Source organism: Phycodurus eques, chromosome 13 (genome assembly GCF_024500275.1).
Source record: "Phycodurus eques isolate BA_2022a chromosome 13, UOR_Pequ_1.1, whole genome shotgun sequence".
Taxonomy (NCBI): Eukaryota; Metazoa; Chordata; class Actinopteri; order Syngnathiformes; family Syngnathidae; genus Phycodurus; species Phycodurus eques.
Genome location: NC_084537.1, coordinates 16,569,987 through 16,592,320, shown reverse-complemented (window position 1 = coordinate 16,592,320; position 22,334 = coordinate 16,569,987). Strand labels below are relative to the sequence as shown.

The window sequence follows — 22,334 nt, the reverse complement described above, 5'->3', positions numbered from 1 at the left end:
TCGACTGTCGCTTGAAAGTGGCTCAGGATCTTCGCCAACCCTCACCGACAGTCATGTCATGGGTGGGGAAACTCGATGCGGGGTCGGTTAATATGTAAATGATGTCATTACTGTCTGTTTTTGTACTGTAAAATATTATAGTGTTATTTTACTTATAAAAAATACATTACAAACGTTTTTGTTGGATTTTTGGGGGTGATTGTGACTGATTAATAACATTTCCATTCATGATTAGATAGCTGGGATAGGCTCCAGCTCTCCCGCGACCCTTGTGAGCATAAGCGCTTTCAGAAAATGGATGGATTGATGGATTTGTGATTTGCGTTACTAGCATGATCATGGAACAAATTGAACTCATATCTCAAGGGACCACTGTATTCATATATAAAGCATCAAAAAGTCTCATTTTCATTATATATCCTTTTTAAGATTAAGTATCTTTTTCTTGATCGTTTTTGAAAGCAAATGCCTGTGTTTTTATGTATTTATTTATTTATATATATATGTACTGCATAAAAGGGCACAGTGACACCTAGTTAGCGCCAATGTGCATTAATTCACACTTTACTGTAGGATGCGTGTGCTTGCGATATCACCCAGAGAGACAAAGATAACGAAGGCTGCATTGTTTTGTTGGAATCGGAAGGATGTTGGTAGTGTACTCATTTGCGCCTCCCGGGCATTCTGGTACACTGCGAGTGTTGGCATCTCAGAGCTTGTCAGCAAATGCTTATCACGTTTAATCTACAGTGGCCTAACAGTTAATTGTACTTCACACCTGCAGGGAAACCACTATACGTACTGTAGTGGTACTTGCTTACCATACAGTCATGTCGTTGTAAATGTTTCTGTATTGTCTCCTGAGATTTGGCCTGCGCTGACTTTGTCAAATTGATTTTACCCATATTTAATTGTCTGTACTTTCACTCTACCATTGATTCACACAGTGTTTTTGTTTATTTGTGATACATATTGGATTTTTACCCACATTTGGCAGAGGCCTGATTCCGATCTGACCATTCCGATTCCAAACAGTTTTGTTTTTTTTGCCCCCTCTAATCACGCTTGCCATGAAGCATATACCAATCATGCCACCTGAGAGCAACAAATTTAAAATTGTGTGACTTGAACCATGCAGTATAAATCCAGCCATACAGTTTTAACAGGTTTTGAGACAAAATATATATCACACATTTCCCGGCAATGTGTCCATGTGAATAATGCAAGGGAGCAGCCGGTAAATGCTGTCTCCCTCCCAGCTCCAAGGACACTGCCAGTTTTTAGGGTCAAGACAAGACGTTTACTGCAGGCGAAAGCGAGGATGATATACAACTCGAAACGCAGAGTGGTGATTTTGTAGGTGCGGTTTACTCTCCACTCGGTCAGATGCCCGACGGACGAAAGGTGAGGCGTTATCTTGCCAGGGCAGCACATAAAAACATGGGCCATTACAATCTATTATGCGCTGTATATGTTAATCAGATAAGCTACTGTATCGAATTATAGTAATTTATGATCTCTGAGGCTAAGAATCCTGGGTCAGCAGCCAAGGTATCAGAGAATTTCAAGCCAAAACGCATTTAAAATACTTTTCACGCCTTGAGGGAAAAGGTGCACTTCAATCTGTAGCTGAGAAGGTCGGTTTTGCTCAAAGCACTTATTGTTAAACTGTAAGAATTCAAAGTGAGTGAATATATGAATAGAATAGAATAGAAGGGAACATGGTGCTGCTGCTGTTAAATACTACTCGCTCTTGTGTTATTCCATGCGTTTGTTCCTATTTCAGCACGTTCCCCCTTGATACAAACTGCATTTGGTCCGACATTTACTATAAGCTTCCCACATGTAGAAGCTACAAAGGTGTAACTTTTTTATACAGATAAACCATTGCTTTTCTTCCACATTCTTTGAGTTTATTTAGCCAAAATTATGCAGTTCTGTTAGTGAACAGAAATAACAGAAAGGCTTCTCTGCACATCTCTAATGTTCATTTTTCCAGTGTTTTGATTTTTTTGTGTTTTGGCACAGAGTGATAGGGATTTTAAAGTAGCCCACTTTTACCTCAACGTCTATTGTAGTCTAACTGTGTGTGAACAAGTCGTGCGTGTGTTCTCATTCACTAGGAGTTGATTCTCGACGCAGAGGACACGTGGATTCGCCTGGAGGGTCTGCCCGAGACCACCGAGTTCACCGTCAAGCTGCAAGCAGCGAGGGGTCTGGACACCAGCGCTGTCGTCTCCACGACCTTCACCACAGGTGCACTTAATACGCACTCACTTCCACATAAACACACACACACACACACGCACATGATTCAAGCTCAAGTGATTTTGTGGATCCTCCCAGGACTAAGAGTTCAAAGAAAAAGACAAAGATCATTTTGTGAAGAGAAATTTTATTCCTTCTATGCTCAAACGTACCATCCTAAAACCTTTAAATGTTCTCTTGATGTTTTACGTAACATTGTAAAAATTCTATTGTATTGCAATTTCGATCAGAGTGCCATATTTCATTTGATCAAGTTTTAGTACAAAGTTCAGCTTCAGAAAGGGGGGCGGGGGGGTTGTGTGGCAGGTGGGCGGTAGGTGGGAAGGGGAAATCCCATTTTCGTTTAAGCCGGTGCTTATGTCCAGGTAGCGGGCATGTATGCAGCAAAAGCGCCAATCCTCTCAAGTATGTAATCGCTCCGCCTCCTCTGCTCCTCCGCAGGGAGTCGGCTGTTTGCGACGCCTCAGAATTGCGCCCAGCACCTGCTGAACGGGGAGACGCTGAGCGGCGTCTACACCATTTACATCAACAGGGACCCCAGCCAGGGCGTGCAGGTGTACTGTGACATGAGCACGGACGAAGGAGGCTGGATTGTAAGATGTGTCCCCAATCACTTCCATAACACATTTGATGACACATTTGTTATGTATTTTATGTAGTTATTTTGAGGCGGCACGGTGGAAGACTGGTTAGAGCGTCTGCCTCACAGTTCTGAGGACCGGGGTTCAATCCCGGGTCCCACCTGTGTGGAGTTTACACGTTCTCCCCGTGCCCGCGTGGGTTTTCTCCAGGCACTCCGGTTTCCTCCTACATCCCCAAAACATGCGTGGTCGGTTGATTGAAGACTCTAAATTGCCCGTAGGTGTGAATGTGAGTGCGAATGGTTGTTTGTTTAAATGTGCCCTGCGATTGCCTGGCAACCAGTTCAGGGTGTACCTGGGATAGGCTCCAGCACTCCCGCGACCCTTGTGAGGATAAGCGGCTCAGAAAATGGATGGATGGATACATGTTTTGAATCCTTTATCACTGTTTTTGTTCAGGTGTTTCAGCGACGTCAAAACGGCCTGACAGATTTTTCCAGGAAGTGGAGTGACTACCGGGTCGGCTTTGGGAACCTGGAGGATGAATTCTGGTTGGGTAAGGCTCACTGGCTGTGCCACGAATGGTCAAAGAAGCACATACCGTAATTCATCAAATACAGTTATCCCTGCTATTTGAACTTAAAACCGTGAGTAAATGACGCACCTCCCCCCCCCCTCCCCGCCCCTCCCAAAAAAACATTTTTACAATTGCCTATATCAGTGGTTCTCAAACTTTTTACTCCATGTGCCACCGTAAAGAATACGCAGCTTTCCTTGTACCAACATTAGAATATAGCAGTTTCTAAATGATTAAATGCAAATGTGCTGTTTTAAGTTAAATACAATTGAATGGTACTCCAAACATTTACTGTACTGGATTTTAAAATAAGTTGAAACCACTGTAACATTACTCACAGTTTGAACATCTAATTCAGTGATTCTTTTGCTTACCACAAGAGTGAACCCATGTACCACACTTTGAGAATCACTGGCCTACATTGATAGTTTAAAGCGTAAATGCGCCACAAATTACAATGTCATAAACAGTTTAATATCATTTCAAACTCAGCTTACAACATTGACCTTAGAAATAAATGGTTTACAGATTTTAATTTCAATTTTGTGCACATGCAGCAGTCTCATTACTTCCACTAACAAACCAGGCTGAATAATTTCTGTAATCATCTCAGTTCATAGACGTTATTGTTCTCGCAAAGAAGGAGTTTAGCCCATTTGACCTCTGTTGCTAAACAAAACAGCAACAACTACCTAAGTGCACTGTATAGAGTTATTAGTATTATTATCATTATTTGTATAGTATGAGGGGGTGTCTTCCAGTGGATGTGAAAACATTGTCTGCATCCATATTTACTGTGTTGCGAGGAGCCCAGTCTGCCTCAGTTCATGATATTTCACGACACTTTCTCCATAATAGTCTTTTTCATGTTGTTTTAAACTCCATTTTCACTTGACATACCCGTACATCGAAATATACTGTAAATGTTTTTAATCTTTTCCACAAAATGCATTTTCATGTACATGGAACCTGTTGTCCTTATAAAGTAGACTGTTGTGTTTATAGCAGTGCTTGCTATCTCAACGTTGACGAAACTCTATTTTGCCTTCTTCTCAACTGGAGAGAGCGACTCATTTTGCCTTGTTTGTTTGTGTGTTGAAAATGAGTAACATAATTAAGAAGATGGAATTGCATTGATGCATTGTTGTCGTCTCTTGACCATGCGGTTTTTTATTAGTTGTCATCTTCCCAGGAGAAACAGAGACATAAACGGAGCTAGGCTCGGGTCGTTTAACACAGTTATTTGTGAAAGATGAATAATATAGGAATGATATCAATTAATGGTAATAGAAAGGGTATGTTCTTGCTTTGTGCAGGTGTTTCTTTTTTTGAAAAAGCAAATACTTCTCCACGATATAAGGAATACAATACCATTCTGTTTCAATCAATTGTTGTTTTATGAGGAGAGAACATGTTGCCAATATGTTGCACAAAGGCAAAACCCTTTTCACTTTGATTATTTGAAATCTCACTGCCTTCTCTGCCCAGAAAATACAAATCAACAAGAGACCCTCACTGTTTTGATGCCGCCACCCCTCTTTATAAAACAATAATCATATTCATGACTAAATGTGCAAATGAGTTACCTTTCTGGAAATGCCTCATTTTGTATGTTGTTGTTGTTTTGCTACAGATGATTAAAGGAGATTATTACATGAATATTTCATTAAGAACTTCAGAGAAAGAAGTTTTTTTAGCTTCTTGATGAGAGAAATTAAATACAACCACAGGGAGTTTTACGGTATTACATTATCACTCCATTACAATGCCAACTTCTCATTTCTTTGGCTCATGGTACAAAACGGGTCAGGCAGACGTCCTTCTATTAGTGATAAGCACTAAGCTTTACACGATCAGGATTTTTGGGACCGATCAGCGAGTTTAAAAAAACGATCACCGATCCGATCACAAGATGGAGGAATGTGTCTATTTAAATGACCTGTTCATTTACTGTAAATACTTGTGTACTTAATTGCTCCAAAAAATATATTTACAATAAATAATGTATCTTTGTTTCTCTATTTATGCCAGTGAGGCATAGTGACAGACAGCACAAACGAATGGTCTTCTATTAGATGGCAGGAAGTAAATACAGTAATTAATGTATCCACTTTTTGTGACATTTTTGTTTGTTGGTGTGCCGTGAGATTTTTCAATTGTAAAATATGTTCCTTGGCTCCATAGAGGTTGGAAGTCACTGCTCCAGTCAGATCGTGTATTCTAATCAGTCAGGTCAAACCAACATTACATGACAGAAATAATGGGTGCTAACTTACTGTAATTAAATTACTTTATTTTTATTGAAATTACTTCACCCACACCGAAACCTTAGAGCATGATTCGACAGAACGGCGGCATGTTTACGTACAACCGTTCGTGCTACCACTAGCTTGCTAGGCAACATAACGTTTTTGTTGCCTGCTTGCGAGCCGTATCGTATTAAAAGTACGTGAACATACCTCAAGCAAGCCTTAAACGAACGTCCTCTCCTGTCCTGAGCACCGGTGACCACCAACACACGTTTTTCCCCATTTTGTCCTCATAATACAGTCGGCGCGATCCACTCTTGTTGTCGTCGCCACGGTAACGCGTGTATCCGGTCGCATTTGAGTTTACAAGATAAAGCCCAATGATCGTAAAGAAAATGTGATGCGGTGGTATCGGAATACAAGATTTTATTGGAGTAGTCTGACAATGCAATTGTGAAAGAGCAAATTTGTCTTGTAGTCTGATCCGGGAATTACGTGTTGCCTGTCTCAGACGTGTTGTCTGTTCTACACCGCCGACATGTATTTTTCTTAATAACTTTATTGGCCCTCAGCTATTTCCAATACTACGTCAAAAGACGTGCGACAAGGCTAAAAATAAACTCGCTTTTGGATTCAAATATACCGTGCACGATGGCGACACGGAGTAAATGTCTTTTGTTGAGCCGAGCGATGACGTCATTGATCGGATCGGCGAATTATGACATTAAAGCCGATCAGCATAAAATGCTAATTATCGGCCGATACCGATCAGCGCGATAAAATCGGCGTCAAGTCTAATAAGCACCCACTAATGTCGTTTTTACATCGAACCCCAATTTGGAGGGATCTCTGATAGTTTCTATTCAGCGCCACAGGCTTTTAAAAGGTCTTAACATTCCATCTCAAAAGGAATGGCTAGCGCAATATTGCTGTCTGCTGGTATGAATCAATCGTTCATTTGCAGTTTATCCAGCTAAGTGGAGCGCTTTACCTGCCATGGCTGATTGAAATGTATAAAAACCTATCAGCAAATAGAGGACAACATTTGTTTCTCAGCTGCCAACTTTCTAGGCTGTTTTGGATTCGGACCATAAGTGTGTCAGTGATGTAGCCTACAGTAAAGGTCGGTCTGTTCCTTCCATTGCACTTTAGGACTGTAGACCACTTCCACTTCAAGGTCACGCTTGCTTTACTTATTAGGTGCAATATAAGGCATACTTTCCCTGTTTTCTGCCTTCAAGCCCTTCTTCCGTTCTCTTAAAAGCAGCCTAATGTCACCGCAGGGTGTAGAGCGACTCTCTGCTCCATGCTTGCAAGCAACCCTCGCACCGCACCACACTCCACTTGTGTCGAAATGTCAGTGGGAGCATGGGCTATCCAGAAACATTGGTGTACATAATACAGTAGTGTTTAAAGATACAAGTTTAATTTGTTCCGTGACCATGCTCGTAATTAAAACACTTGTATCTCAAATCATCTTTCCCCCACAGAAATGCCATTAATCTCTTCCAGCCTCCCCAAAAAGTAATGTCATACTGTAATTACATAGAACGTAAAGAATTAAACAGTTTTTGCCACATGTTTTGCTTCTTTTCATTGGACATTGTGCTGCTATTTCTGCTATGTGTGCCTTGGCCACCCAGGGCACACACACAGAAACACACGAAGAAGAGTTTCACAATTGACTCAGTAAACTACAGTAATTTTAGTCATTTTTCATGAAGGGTAAAGAATACGTCACTGTCAGGGAGAATCCTCGCACCTCCAAAATGACTCCTTTTCAGGAAATAAAAAAAACAAAAAACGCTAAACACTCCTTCATTCAAAATGGTATTATACCTTATACTGTATTGCTATCATATTCCGTTGCGCACTAACATCAACACAACAACACCCCAAAATTCTGTTCGATCGCTAATTTAATATGGAAAAATATATGCAAATTTATTCCACTGTCATTGATTAAAACGGGTCGCATACATCGTGAGGCGCCAGCCGTCCTCATCACAATCTGTGCTCACGCAGAACCCCTTCACAAAATTAAGCACCTGTGTTAGTCTTTTCCAAAGGTCTAACCGACTAACCAGGTGTACCAGGTGGCTATTAATCTGCACGCAAACTTAAATCCATGGTTTATGAGCATCCTTCTGCAATGCATTACAGCAATCGATTTTAACCAAACAGGCCTGCTCAAATGTATCTATTTTCACTTGTTATTGTCTAAAAACATCCACACTTTCAATCTCGGCAATAATTAAGGCACACTGCTTCCGCAGAGTGAGGGAAGAGGTCGAGTTTGACAACACTTCTTAGAGATTTTAAGCATTCAAGACCATTTATGGATTTGTTACAAAGCAATTTCAACACTTTAAATTGGTTAATATTGCATTAAAAAAACGCGCCGATATGCATGTGAGCATTGTTATACTGTCTGTCTACATGTGTTGTCCCACCGTTTGTGTTCATTTGTGTGTTTTGCTCAGAAGTCAAAGCAAAACAAATTGACCAAACGAAAGCTCGTAAGTCGAGTCTTCCTTATCGCAAGGCACCACTGTATTTGTTGGTAACACTTAAAAGAACAAAAGCTCAATTGGCTTTGGAACCACTTCAGATTCAGACTGGGAGAAGTATTATATCAACTCATAAGGATTGTGCGACAGCGCCAGTAGAATCGCTTGTCAAATGTGGACTCTCTGCTCCTCTCGAGTCCACAAAAGGTCAATGCTGTCGGGGCAGCTTGCCATGAGAAAGTCCCAAGAGAGTTTTGGATTTTCTCTTTGAGGTCGAGTCAAATTTTGTCCAAAGTCACTGCAGATTGGATGTGTGATATGTTTTCTGTAAGTCCAGCACAGCAGTGTGCAAAAAGAAAAAGATGACTAGCTTGTGTGAGGAGGGCGTAGGACCTATTTGAACTAACTCGGTTCTTTTATTAAGAGAGATACATTTCAGGCAGGTCTTCTCAAAATGCACTCAACAGACACTTCAACACTTTGGATTTTTATAGGGGATTTGTGCATTTTTTCCCACAATTAAGCAACGGATATTTGAACACAAAATGGTGGAGCAAACCATGTAGATGGATATTATAACAATAGGCATATATTCTTTGTGAAAAATGACAATTGTTACTGCAGCTTAGTGAGCCAATTGTGAGTCTTCGTTTTGTGAGTCTATACACATGTTATAAAGCCCCCAGGTAGCCAAGGCGCACACACCATCCTTAACACAGCTAATTCTTGACTCTACATCTATGGGCAGCCGTTGTTTATAGTCTTTACCTCTTACTTCACAATAACGAATAAGTTTGCTCTGTAATGCTGTCGTCATGTTAAATAGCACATCATTTGCAGACAAAACAGACCGAATAGCAATGTCCACAGTCGTTGACCTTCACGATTCTTTTCCCAGATTGCCATTGGGAGTCATTAGCTTTACCACTAATCACCCCCTCAACCCTCCCCCTACAAACACACGCACACACATGCAGAACAGTAATACATTGAATGTTATAGAACTGTAGTCACTGAAAGAAAGACTTAATTGGCTCAAAGTAAAGAATGCACAGATTAAGCTTCATTGTTATGTATTGTATTTTGCAAATTGCCACCAATATTGCTGGCCCAGTGGCATCCCTCTTCCTTTGTGTCATATTCACGATATAATAACCAAGAGGAACCACACTTATGATAATTACATCCTGTCTCCATTTTTCCCCTGTAGATTTCTCACCCCTGTAGATTTCTCCTGGATGTGTGCACTGATGGTAATAAAAGGTGACAAGGTGATTTCACTGCTAATGTTATTGGAGGAGAGCTCATCCGCTTGTCAAAAATGCATTTTTGAGCGGCGTAGCGCTTTCGGAATAGAGCAGAGACGTGTCGTGAAACTATTTAAGGAAGAAATGTTTATAGGCTCATATTGCAGTGATGTTATGCAACGCAAATTAAAGACGACTGAGCGTTATATTCAACTTTATTACTACAAACGCTTTTGTTCACCCCCTCTCCCCGTCACCTTAAGTGCCTTTGGGTTGTACAGTACATTAGATTTCCTTTCCACTGACGTATTACAGCACAATTGCTTGTCCTTATCGGCCGCGGCTTTGGCGGGGTAAGATTTTATCTGGGAAAAGTCCAGTTGAGAGCCTTCTCGTAGATGGACGCACCTTAGCTTGTTGGAGTTGAATAGTGGAGGTATTCTGATCTCTCAGGTGAGATCTGTCACACCAAACCCCTATCTGGAGATACAGCGCTAACCGACATGCAGTATCTCTAAACGTTTAGCAATATCTCGCGTTTGTGTGTCCTTGCCAGTGTAACTCACCCAGAAATACACCTCCCAGGTTAGCAGCTAAAAAACATCCAGTGCTGTGACATAGTATCGCAGTTTATCGTTCGTGCTCACTCTCAGATTTTTTTGTGTTTTTTATTAATGGGTTTTAACTCTTAGGAGAACAGGGTTGGTTGTCACACTTTATTCTAGTGTTAATTGCTCAGCATCAAAATGTCTTTCAAGATGCAATTAACTATCAAAAACACGCACACGTAAAAAAAAGAACATCATCATGGGAATGGTTGTTACACAATATTTTGTCTCAGTTATTTGGGGAGTTTAATCGCATTGACAAATGTATAATGTACTTCAATGCGAAATACTCGGAAAAGGAAACGCACTTTTTGGCGGGCCTGTTGTATATAACAACATAAAGAACAAAACAAAGACCAAAATGTCCACCAGCTGAGACTTTCTCCTCACGAAAAACTCGCTGGTTTTTGACATAGCCTACCCAGGGATTCGATGGAGAACTTCTCCAGCTTCCGCTTAATCATTTATTTATTTATTAGCAGTATCTCGCTAGCGTTCTGTGATTTCTAGCCAAGTCCTTGGCAGTGCTCTGGATGGATTTATTTAATCTCACCTCCCTAACTGCCGTCATCACAGGATGTGGTGGAGTCAGGGTCTTCTTTGTTTTCCGTGTAATGTTTCTGCCCATGTTTTTTTGTTGTTTAAAAAAAATAAAATAAAAATACAAATTGACAAAGGAATAGTGATCTCATGCACGATTTAGCCAACAAATGTGACCAACAAACAACCCGCCACATGGAATTTCTAGCTAGCTAATAATTTAAACTATAGCTTTAGCATGCGTGTAACGTAGTGTAGTTTAGTGAAGTGTGTTTGTCAGAAAAAGTGGCGGGTTACAAAGCCCACATCCCCTATAAGTCTGATGCCCTTGACAACTACCACTACTATAAATGCATTTGTGTTTTATAGAGCTTTTCTTGATATGCAAAGACACACAGAAACGCTTCTCAACGAAAGCAGTAAAAACATTTCTCCTCATAACGGCCAGGTTACTGAAGATTATTCCGTTTGAAAAGTATAAACGGAATATAACGGAGTATAAACGGAGTATAATGGTTTTCTCCACTTTCTTCTCTGTGTCAGGGTCCAATTTGTGAACATATCACTTTAATGATCCTCAAGGGTTTAATGAATTAATGTCCAAGAGTGGCCCTTGATCCTTGATCCTTAGATTTTTCTGTCAGCAGCCCTTGGAGGAAAATTTGGACACCCTCAGTTTAAGGCTTGTGGTAAGGGTGAAACAATAAAAAAAGAAAATGTTTTAATATGATCTCTCTATATTGTGTATAGTCACGTATTGCAGGACAGTCTGCAACATATCCCCTGCGACAAACATGAGTTCGCTGTACTTCAGAATCACAATATTACGTTGTTGTTGCGCAGGTTTGGACAACATCCAGAGGGTCTCCGCTCAGGGCCGCTACGAGCTGAGGATCGACATGAAGGACGGGCAGGAGTCAGTCTATGCCAATTATGATAAATTCTCCCTCGGAGATGCAAGGAACCTGTATAAGCTCAGGATAGGAGAGTACAACGGCACCGCCGGTAGGTGCTCGATTTATTTGGGAGTGTTTGCAGCCTTTCATAAAACACATTGTTTCAGTGTTACTAAAATAAAAAATTCGGACTTATTCTCTGTCGTCATTTGACATTTTTCTCCAACCTGCTTTCTTCCCACAGCAATTAACACAGCCATAAGCCGCAATTTGTGCTCATGATTATAATCCTGTCAGACCGTATACATCTTTTTAACCTCTGCCACTTCTTTACCGTCCCCGCATCGTGTTGTCATTTCCCGCAGCCATGGCAACTAACATATCTCTCTGTGTCCCGCTATCTATTTTTCCTGTGAACCCAGGCGACTCTCTAAGCTACCACCAGGGACGACCCTTCTCCACAAAAGACAGGGACAACGACATCGCTGTCACTAATTGTGCCTTGTCGTACAAAGGAGCCTGGTGGTACAAGAACTGCCACCGTGCCAACCTAAACGGGAAGTACGGCGAGTCCAGACACAGTCAGGTCAGTCCAAAAGAGAAAGAAACATAGCAAAAATAGCAGTGCATCATCCACTTGAAAAAAACCTATTAGGATAAAAAGAAAACTGTAGGAACTTTCTCAGGGTACGCCGGCTTCGTCCCAAATTCCAGATTCATTGACAACTCTAAATTTTCAGTAGGTGTGAATGTGAGTTTGAATGGTTGTTCGTATGTATGCCGCCGACCACCGCTCGGCCAAAGTCAGATGGGATGGGCAACTTAGTGAGGATAAGAGGTATAGAAAATGGACAGTTGGGTAGATGGTGAAATAAGTTTTACAAAAAACTTTTACAAAAAAATCATAGGATATAAATTAAGTCATAAAAAATCAAAGGACATCAATTATGTCCTATGATTTGTTTGTAAACATTTGTAGTTAATTTAATCATACTGAATTTTCTGTCGCTATAAATTTGCAAAATCTGTGTCAGTATCGCAACATCGGTCCATCGATCAATTGCAGGGAAGCAATATGTCACCAATCAGCTGGTAGCAGCAAACTGTATCTCAATACACTAAAGCTTTAACAGGATTTAAAATGGAAAAAAAACCCTGCTTTTTATTTTATTTTTTGCTATATTTTTTACAATACCCGCATAACAGGTTGTACATCGTTTGTGTCCTGTGTATGCAAGCTGTACACTTTTCCTTGTAATTACTCTTTAAGTTGAACTAAAATCACTAGTTTGTTAGTATAGTCACGGAAAATGTTATCAAACATTAAGACGCAAGAAGCATAATGGTGATACTTAATATAATGTAATACATGACCAGCATTGTATCAGTAATGTGTGCATTTAATTGCATAGAAACCCCAAACAATACATTGCCATTTGAAATGCTTTTTTTTTTTTTTTTTTTTTTAAATCATGCACTATGTAGTCCATCCTTTTGATGAAAGCAAGAGTAAATGTAACCATGTTTCATTTGGAAGGTGAATGGTCAATTACATGAAGCTTACTGCCCAAATGTGTTGGTGATGGAAGGCTCAATCCCTCTCGACTAAACATCCTCGACTGAAGTGCCCTTGTGCAAGTCACCAAGCGCCTGGCAGTTTATGTGTGTGTGCGTGTGTGTGCTTTCTCTACATAAAGAGACAGGTCAAACACTCTCCTAATATCCCCTCGGGGGCTAATTAGGTAAGTGAATCAGATTGAATAGCCACACTGGCCGTCCTGATTGTCCTGCTGTCGTAGCGCTAATGAAAGGTCACACTTCCAGAGGACCGTAACTGCTCCAGCAGTTGTCCGCCCATTATGAGACGAGATATTTATCGATCCAAGCTGACTGCCGCACTCCCCCGGGGGATTGCACTCTCGGAAATGATTGAATTCATCCTGGAGCGGGCAGGTAAAATATGTGGAGGGGAAAAAGGCCACAGTTTATCACAGTGACTGTTTGTGTGTGTGTGTGTGTGTGTGTGTGCGTGTGTGTGCGTGTGCGCGTGTGTATGTGGAGGGCTCGTCTGGTCCTCCTGAAAAGCGACTGATGTCTTTGAGTCTAGCGCCGAGGCAGCGTCGTGCCAAGAGGCAAACCCTCCGGAGCGTTCCAACCTGCCTCGTAACCTTTTCCGCCGTCATTTTGAGAAGGGGAAAGGATTCACAAAGACAAACATACTGAAGATGAAGGATTAGGATTATTAAAGGACAGATACAGTGAACCCCCGCCACTGCGCCAATCAAAATTGCCACGTTGTAGCCAGAGGTGGCGGAACACTTTGTGGAGTAGGGGCACAGTGCTTGATAGGCACCACCCAGTGCAATAAACAAGGATTGTAAAAGCATGTCAGAAAAGGAGCAAAGGAAGGGGAAAATTTGTTTGTGTTTTACAATAAAGGACATCTATATCTAGAATATCATAAGTATGTGTGGCTCTAAAGCAAAGCGCTGGCGAGTCTGCCCCCGGAATGCAATTAAGGGGGGGATCATTGCCAAAAGCCTCTCAAATATCCACACTCTCTCCTTTACGCTGCATTCTGAATTTCTGACACAAATGTTATTTTTTTTTTCCTGGTTTTCCGAAATATTCTATGTGTATATAATATTCTTCAGTGGCTCCATGCCGCTTTTTAAAAGTTGACTTGCTCTTGCAGGGAATTAACTGGTACCACTGGAAAGGTCACGAGTTCTCAATTCCCTTCGTGGAGATGAAGATGAGGCCGTTCAACTTCCGTAGCATCGGCAGCAAGAGGAGGCGGTCGGCGCCCGTATAGGCTCCCGTTTGAGCCACCGCCCAAGCTGAGAGGCAGAGACGGATTGAGTTCGGATGACTGTTTTGATCAGCCTTCGTCAATGAAAAGAAATGTTTTATAGAAGAGAATCTGTGACTCATGCGTTCTTTCCATTTTCAATTGGCAAAAGAAAATCAGAAAAATGCAAAAGTAACAGATTTGTTTTCCTTTTCAATTAACTAAGTAATATTTCCTCATTAAATTTAAGGCTATGGCTAATATGAAAAATCTGGCATTTTTTTCTCATTTTTGTTATAGCATTAACAAAATAATCAGTCGCTATTTCATATTTGTTTTTATTTTTCATTGCCAGTTGAATGTGGAAAGAGCAACTGATATCTGGTTTTACGAGGCTTCTGTGACAATAGGCCATTTTATTGAGCGTTAAGCTTTTTGGGTGAAATTGAAGCAATGACAGCAGCGAGCGTCTTAGGAAAACATCATTTGACATCTGTTCGTCTCTGCCTCGCATCCACGTAGAGCCGTCTTTCCCTGCTGTCCTTCCTCCCAGGAGATAAAGACACTGTATGTAATTTATTCAACTCCTTGAATGACTGACAATTCCTCTGTTTTCTGTAAAAAACAAAACCCCAACAAAAAACAATAAGGATGTGCTATTTTACCATTAACAATAATAACACTTTTAACAACTATGAAGGCCGTTACTGTAAGATATATACATATATTTTTATAACTGATATTGTCACAAAAAGGTCCATCGTATTTGATTTGATGCCTTTTCATTCTGAGATTCATGCAAACCCGACAGACAACGCAAGCCTCTTTTACACAGGTTATTTCCAGGTTGCTATTGTGTACAATCCAAGCATTATTCCAACTTTTGAGGTGTTATCAGAGTCATCTAATTATAGTGGTGCCTTGAGGTACAAGTTGAATTCGTTCTGTGACCATGCTCGTAACTCGAACCACTGGTATATGAAATCATCTTTCCCCATTGAAATGAACAGAAATGCTATCGAGCCCACCCAAAAAAAAAAAATTCAAAACATTTTTCCAGTGTGTTTTCTAATAAAGAAAAAAGTACTTGATAAGATTCTACTTTATATAAACATATAGTAATAACAATTAAATGTAAGGAATTAATCAGATTTTTGCATCTTGAATAATTTCTTTGTGATTGTGCCGCTCCTGGTGTGTGTGCCTCGGCAAACTGGGGCCCGTGCTATACATAGAGACAGTCACAACTCCTCAGTGAGCTGCAGTAATATTTGTTGTTTTTTTGCAAGAAATAATTTATGCCTGTTAGTATTATATGTCTACGTGTTGGTCCATCGTTTGTGTTCAAATATCCGTCTTTGGCGTTTTGTATTGTTCAATAGTACTAAGCTAAAATGACTTTCCTAAGGCAAAGCTATGTGGTTGTTTTAAAAACACAATGTGTAATTCTCTTTATTTTGTTTAATTTGACAGTAAACTTCAACTGGGAGAGACAATAAATGGCTTGAATCCTCTTTTTTTTCCACATTTGCCAAACTGCTGAGTTCACTGCCACCATACAGCGCTCGTATCTCAAATGTTTGCTTGCATGGCAAAGCAAAAATAGGCAGAACGACAGCTCATATATTTTTTAAATCTCCTAAATTGGGTAACTCGTATCTTCAGGCTCCGCTGTACTATAAGTTAGAACAGTGTTTCCCAACCTTTATTGCGTCAAAGCACCCATTTTACCTTCGAAAAATCTCACAAATTTGTTGTTTGAATGGCAACAAGTAGATATGTTAATTGTACCTTCTGCCATCCAGTGGAAGAGGATTTATTTTTCTTCTGCTTGTCACTGTACGTCGCTGGCATAGATAGATGAACAAAGATACGTCGCTTGTAGTAAATGATAAATAATTTTCACGAACTTGAATCCTTTTCCCGTAGCACACCTTTTAGAGGGCTAGCCTTGCTATCCTGCTTTGCTGGATTCTGCGTAACGCTGGAATGCGACTGCATTGGGGGATCTCTGTGTAAAAGAGGTTAAAGACGATAGGAACATTCAAGTTGGACAGTAAGATTCACAAAGCGGTGCGGCTTCATTATGACCCAGTTTATGTATGTCTGATTGTTCCACTATATAATACAGTATTTGTGTTCAGTGTCAATACATTGATTTTTTTCTTTCTTCCTGTGTTCATTCCCATGTTCATTTAATTCACTTCGTTTGTTTCATTGTTGCATTGTAATTTAGTTTCAAACAGACTATGTGAGTGTTTTATCTTGCTGTAGGGATAAAATGGTTTGCATCGTTGGTATTCAAACCATTTTTTGGGAAAAGATAGAAACCAGTCAGTCAACAAAACGAGCATCAACAATGGCATTCAGATATTATTATTTTTTGGGTGAGAAGGTTACGTGCTTGCACAAACTGTTCGTGTAATATATTTAAGGGAGACATATTGTGCTTTTCTTTTATTTCTTTTTTTAAACAATTTTGAACTTGAACCTTTTTTTAATAACATTTCTATGATATGATTTCATCAAAATACTCCAAGGAGCCTTGGTCATGTGTCCATCCTTGAACACGTGACCAAAGACAAATACTCCCTCCCGCAAATTCGCCGAGCAATCAAGTACATTGTGTTCCTTATCAGAAGCTAACACTAATCTATGAATAAAACCCAACGGCGTTTACTGTAGTAAATAAAACAGGGCGCAACTAAACCTGACAGTGCGTAATAGGCCGTAACACAACTTGGAAGGGTTTCGTAGTGGGACGGGAAGCAAATGTTTTCCCCGGCATCTCGCAAGCCTTTTGTCACGTTCTGGCGCGTTTGGTACACATTTTGCCACGGTTCTCACACCAAGCTAGGGTGTATAGTAGCCGATTCATCGAGTTCAAACTCGGTCTGACACAGCGCGTGTGGTCTAGAAGGGTCTGTCCCATACATACTGTAGTAAAGTGCCCACACCTGCTGCCTGACACTCGTCTAAAGCTAAGCCATCTGTTTAACTTAGCTACAATGCCCGCTGTGGCATACCTGTTCAAAATTCTCAATGTTGAATGTGTGTGTTTGTGTGTTAGACAGCGAATTAGTTGTTGACAGAAAAACAATATTATCAAACATTTACTAAGAGGCAGTATGCGGCCCTTCCCCCTATGCCCCCATGCTGACGCCAACTCTGGAGCCCTTCGCTTATATTTGCCGGAGCCACAAAGATCCTCAAAACCTGCCGGGTGCGGGTGTACATGTTTCATGTTGTGCATAAAAAGCCTCGAAGAGAACATGACAAACGCGAGGGAGCCCCACCAGAACGTGACAGGCCGGAAGGGAACGTGCTAGCATCCGTGGTAAACCGCAGACAGAACTGGACTTGGGACCCAGCAGCCCCATCCCACCACGGAACGTCACAGATACCGTGGCGGACCGTGAGAAAACTTAGCAAAACTTGAATACGGAGAGAAAAATTGCCCAAATCCCAAAGCGGGACCACATTTCGACCAAAAGGGGCTGCCGTGCCCACTCGGAACATGCCCTAAACGTAGCCTAATAGTGCAAACGGGCTTCATCGCGATCAATTGGTTGTTTCATCTCACACTTGATGACTTGTTTCTATTAGTGGCCAAGCAATTTAAAAAAAAACTCACTTTTTGCATAATATGTCCCCTTTAAATCTGCAACCTGGCCTCATACTGTCAACAAGAGCGCATCTGTTTTTGACCTGAAAAAAGTCTCATCATTTTGATGATACCATCACTGCCAGCACTGACTGAACTCAACGCGTTCATCTCATATACTCGTGTAGACATGAAGATATCTCATCTTTTGACACTCTCTTCTTTTCGAAACAGACTAATGCCAAAAACCTTCCTTTGGAGAGATTTCCACTCATACTGACAACACTGCATGGACACATTTGCTGATCTGGGTTCAAGTCGCTTGTTTGAATAGTTGCTAACGTGACATAATGTTAATGATTTACCCAAACGGCATTTCCCATCATTCTGTCATGTGCGTGCCTTTCGTGCATCATTTTCCATAGTGATCCCCAATAGAGTAGGGAATCCAGTGAAAGTGTGTTCGCATTGTATTAACCATTAGCTGGAGTTTGTCTCTGGGCGTATTTGTACAAGGAAGAAAGGGAACATTGAATCTTTTTTGAAATATGAGGGATGTACGTAATGTCAGACTTGAGTTTGTTTTACCTTTCAAATTATGAAGGATTTGGTACAAAGACTCCATATTTAAGAAAGAAAAGTTTTTTTTTTTTTTTGTCTTTGTTTAGTTTAAGTCATTCAAAATTAGAGTAACATTCCAACTATTTGGATGGTTCCCTGTTAAATTGCGAATGCAAATACATAAATGAATAGTATTACTTTGGAGTTAACTGACAATCTGTTTTGTTTTTTTGCATTGGATTGGTTTGAGTGTGGCGGCACGGTGGACGACTGTTTAGAGCGTCCGCCTCACAGTTCTGAGGACCTTGGTTCAAATCCCAGCCCCGCCTGTGTGGAGTTTGCATGTTCTCCCCGTGCCTGCGTGGGTTTTCTCCGGGCACTCCGGTTTCCTCCCACAGCCCAAAAACATGCATGGTAGGTTGATTGAAGACTCTAAATTGCCCGTAGGTGTGAATGTGAGTGCGAATGGTTGTTTGTTTGTGTGTGCCCTGCGATTGGCTGGCAACCCGTTCAGGGTGTACCCCGCCTCCTGCCCGATGACGGCTGGGATAGGCTCCAGCGCTCCTTGTGAGTATAAGCGACTCAGATGGATGGATGGTTTGAGTGTCTGATGATAAAAGTGTAATCTGCCAATTTGCCCACCAGGTAGAGTAACAACCAGGTAGAGAACACAAACCTCTACGCCTGTCTAAAACTTTTGGAGGAGCGATTTAATAACAGATATTAAATTAACAGAAATCAATCGATCAGGAATTTCCCGCTAAGGTTCTAGCTGTTAAAACAAGGCATCTTTTATGAAACAAAACAACCTAACACGCAGTTTTTTAAAAATGAATTCAAATTAAAAAGACCGCAGCTCCATGTACCATCCAGTGACTGTAAAAATGGTTAAAAAGAAAATGTACTCATCTGTATGTCATCAGCACTCAATAATTTACTTTTGCAGATGAACTTTTGTACTGTAACTGTGACACTGTAACTTAAGCGGATTTGAAATGTCGCCATGTAAATGTAAATGTTTGACAAAATGTACTGTTGACGGTCGGAGGGGGGAAAAAATGTGATACATGCTGAAAATTTGGGATTTGTTGTTTGATACCCTTGGATATTGCTGTCAAAATTTAGCTCTAGTTTGACATAAGCGTGTGCTATATAGTTCCTTTTTTAATACATTTTCTACGTATTAATAAAATATTCAAATAGTCAATTTCCTGTTCTGTTTTTACTGATAAAATAATCAAGATGTCTACTATGCTGTCATTTTTTGTTTGTTTATTTGTTTTTCTCAGAATATCCAAAATGGATTTTTAACATTTTGTAAAAGAGCTCTTCTGTTCGTCATAAGACTACAAGTTGCTCAAAGTCGCCTCAAGGCCATATGTGAGTTTGTCTTTTTTTGTGACATAAAAAAATGTGACCAAGATAAATCATTTCAAAACATTTTCCACCTTTAATGTGACCTACAGTATAGCCTGGGCAACTCAATTGATTTAAAAAAAGCAACTGAGTTGATGTGGTTGCACAAGTGCGCACACCCTCACATCGCAGCTGACACCCTTTAAAAGACCTGTGCTTCAGCCCAAATAAATTCACAATATTCTCGTCGGCTTTTCCGGACATTTTCTTGTTTGCTTTTTAGCATACGCGTTAGGATTTGTGCTCACGCGGTCTGGTATCTTGAAATGTTCACATTACCTTCCGCTTTGTCTAAGGCCCCAGTTCCAACTGAAGAATAACAGCCCCAAAAGCTTCCTGCTCGAAAGGTTTCCTGAAAATGACCGAAACACACCTATGCATGGCACCGGCCACTGTAGTTGTTTCATTATTATGAAATAACACCAAAACCCTGGATTCGGCACTTTTAGACATTCACTCTTTACTCACTGCATATTCAAATTATCTGCTAATTATGCACGCGAGTGTCAGGTCACCAGAAACAAGCTGGCGACTAATCGGCTTGTATGCGCCTTGAAAGTAAACACGCTTGTAGGAAAGGTCAGAGCAGTAAAGCCAAAGCAGAAGCGGAGGGTTCACATGCAGCCAGACGCTGACTACTTCCTTTATCACGATCCTGTAAACACGATTCATTTCGAAACAAACATCAATACTGAAAATCTTACCCAATTTCTGTCCTTTTTTTGGGATCTTTGCTGAGTTTCTCTTTCACTTTTCTTTATTTATTTGTAATCCAGTACAGCGTATTTGTTAAGTACAGTTCAGTTGTATTTAACTTGGCTTGAATTGACTGCTCATGTCATTGGCCGGTTGACATGTCAATCATTACACCTCCACTCGCTCCAGTTTGCCTGTTACCACAAAGCAGAGGTGGGAGTAAGTCACATAGGTAAGCCTCAAGTCTTAACCTTCAAGATATTGTGGCAAAAAGTCGAGCCGAGTCCCCACTAAGTTTTAAACAAGTCAAGTCACACGACTCCAGTCACTCACTTCTGGCGCATAGACCTGGTAAGTCATAAAAATATGGCTTACCACAAAAACACAAGAAGAAAAACTTCTTGTGTTTTTAAAGGCTAAACAATAAATACAGTACAAGTAATAAACTGTCTATTAAAAAAAATGTGTCATAACTTTAACCCATAAAGTACAATCTTATTCTTTTAGGAATCTTTTGCAACAAGAAGTGTAGTAAAAAAACAAAAAACAAAAAAAAATTATTTATATATATATATATACTGAGACTGTTTGACTATTTAACATGTGGAGAAGAAGGCTTGTGTGTCCACTGCCCGTGCTCCTCGGCGCTCAGGACGGAGTAGACGACACGGCTTCAAAGCGACGTTGTGAGCCATACTGAATCCCCCACGAGTGAGCGTCTTCACATGTGAGTGAAGATGGCGCGTTAGCATGACCTGGCAGGCATGTGAAGAAGAAGAAGAAGAAGAAGAAGAAGGAACGGGGTGGAACACACATACAGTTATCTCCTAGTCGGCCTCACTCAGTGCTGATGCTGGAGAGATTCATTTCAGTGGGGAGCACAGTGATGTTGATTGAGTGTCCATAAGCCCCACAGAGGTGGCGGGGAGCCTGTGTCAGCTCCATCTGACGTTTGCTTTATTTGGAACCATTTTGCAATTTTGTGGAGGCTGAACACTGTTCATTCAATCATTTTGCATATGAAGATATTGACACTGTAGTACGTCACACTGTATTGTCACAATGCTAAACCCTTTCCTGCCATCTGGGAGAGTATTCTGTGACAAAATAACAGCTCATCTATTGGGTCTTATTAAATACGCTCTTCAGCTTGTTTCTTAGATGGGGAAAAAAAGCGAGTTTTTAAATTTGTTTACTTATTTTTGTTTGTGTTATATATAATTGTACTCTATTCCCATTTATATGTACTCTGCTATTTAGTAAGCCTTTGACAGTTGGTAATAACGGTGGGCGACTGGTAAGCACATCTGCCTCACAGTTCTGAGGACCGGGGTTCAAATCCCGGCCCCACCTGTGTGGAGTTTGCATGTTCTCCCTGTGCCTGCGTGTGTTTTTCTCCGGGTACTCAGGTTTCCTCCCACATCCCCAAAACATGCATGGTAGGTTGATTGAAGACCGTATGTGTGAATTTAAGTGTGACTGGTTGTTTGTTTCTATGTGCCCTGCGATTGGCTGACGACCAGTTCAGGGTGTACCCCGCCTCTCGCCCGAAGATTGCTGGGATCGGCTCCCGCACGCCCGCGACCCTAGTGAGGAGAAGCGATACGGAAAATGGATGGATGGATGGATGGATGTTTTTGCCATTCTGCTAAAAAACCTTTGTTTTTAGTTTCATTTTTTATTTCTGTTCATTTGATTTTTTTGTTTGACCTAAATTTAATCGTATTTGTATTTTAATAATTGTTACTTAGTTATACTATATTTTGCAATTGTTCTTTTTTATATTTTGT

General features: G+C 40.7%; 1 protein-coding gene across 8 annotated transcripts in view; it reads left to right on the top strand.

Moving 5' to 3' along the window:
• tnr (tenascin R (restrictin, janusin)) overlaps positions 1 to 19,639 on the top strand; it is a 174,230-nt gene extending 154,591 nt beyond the window's left edge. For all 8 annotated transcript variants that reach the window (XM_061694707.1, XM_061694706.1, XM_061694705.1 and 5 more), the window contains 6 exons: positions 2,124 to 2,256; positions 2,710 to 2,861; positions 3,309 to 3,405; positions 11,424 to 11,585; positions 11,899 to 12,062; positions 14,172 to 19,639. In XM_061694707.1, coding sequence (XP_061550691.1) covers positions 2,124 to 2,256; positions 2,710 to 2,861; positions 3,309 to 3,405; positions 11,424 to 11,585; positions 11,899 to 12,062; positions 14,172 to 14,291 — 828 coding nt within the window. In that variant the 3' untranslated portion in view covers positions 14,292 to 19,639. The remainder of the gene's footprint in view (positions 1 to 2,123; positions 2,257 to 2,709; positions 2,862 to 3,308; positions 3,406 to 11,423; positions 11,586 to 11,898; positions 12,063 to 14,171) is intronic.
• The last annotated feature ends 2,695 nt before the right edge of the window (positions 19,640 to 22,334 follow it).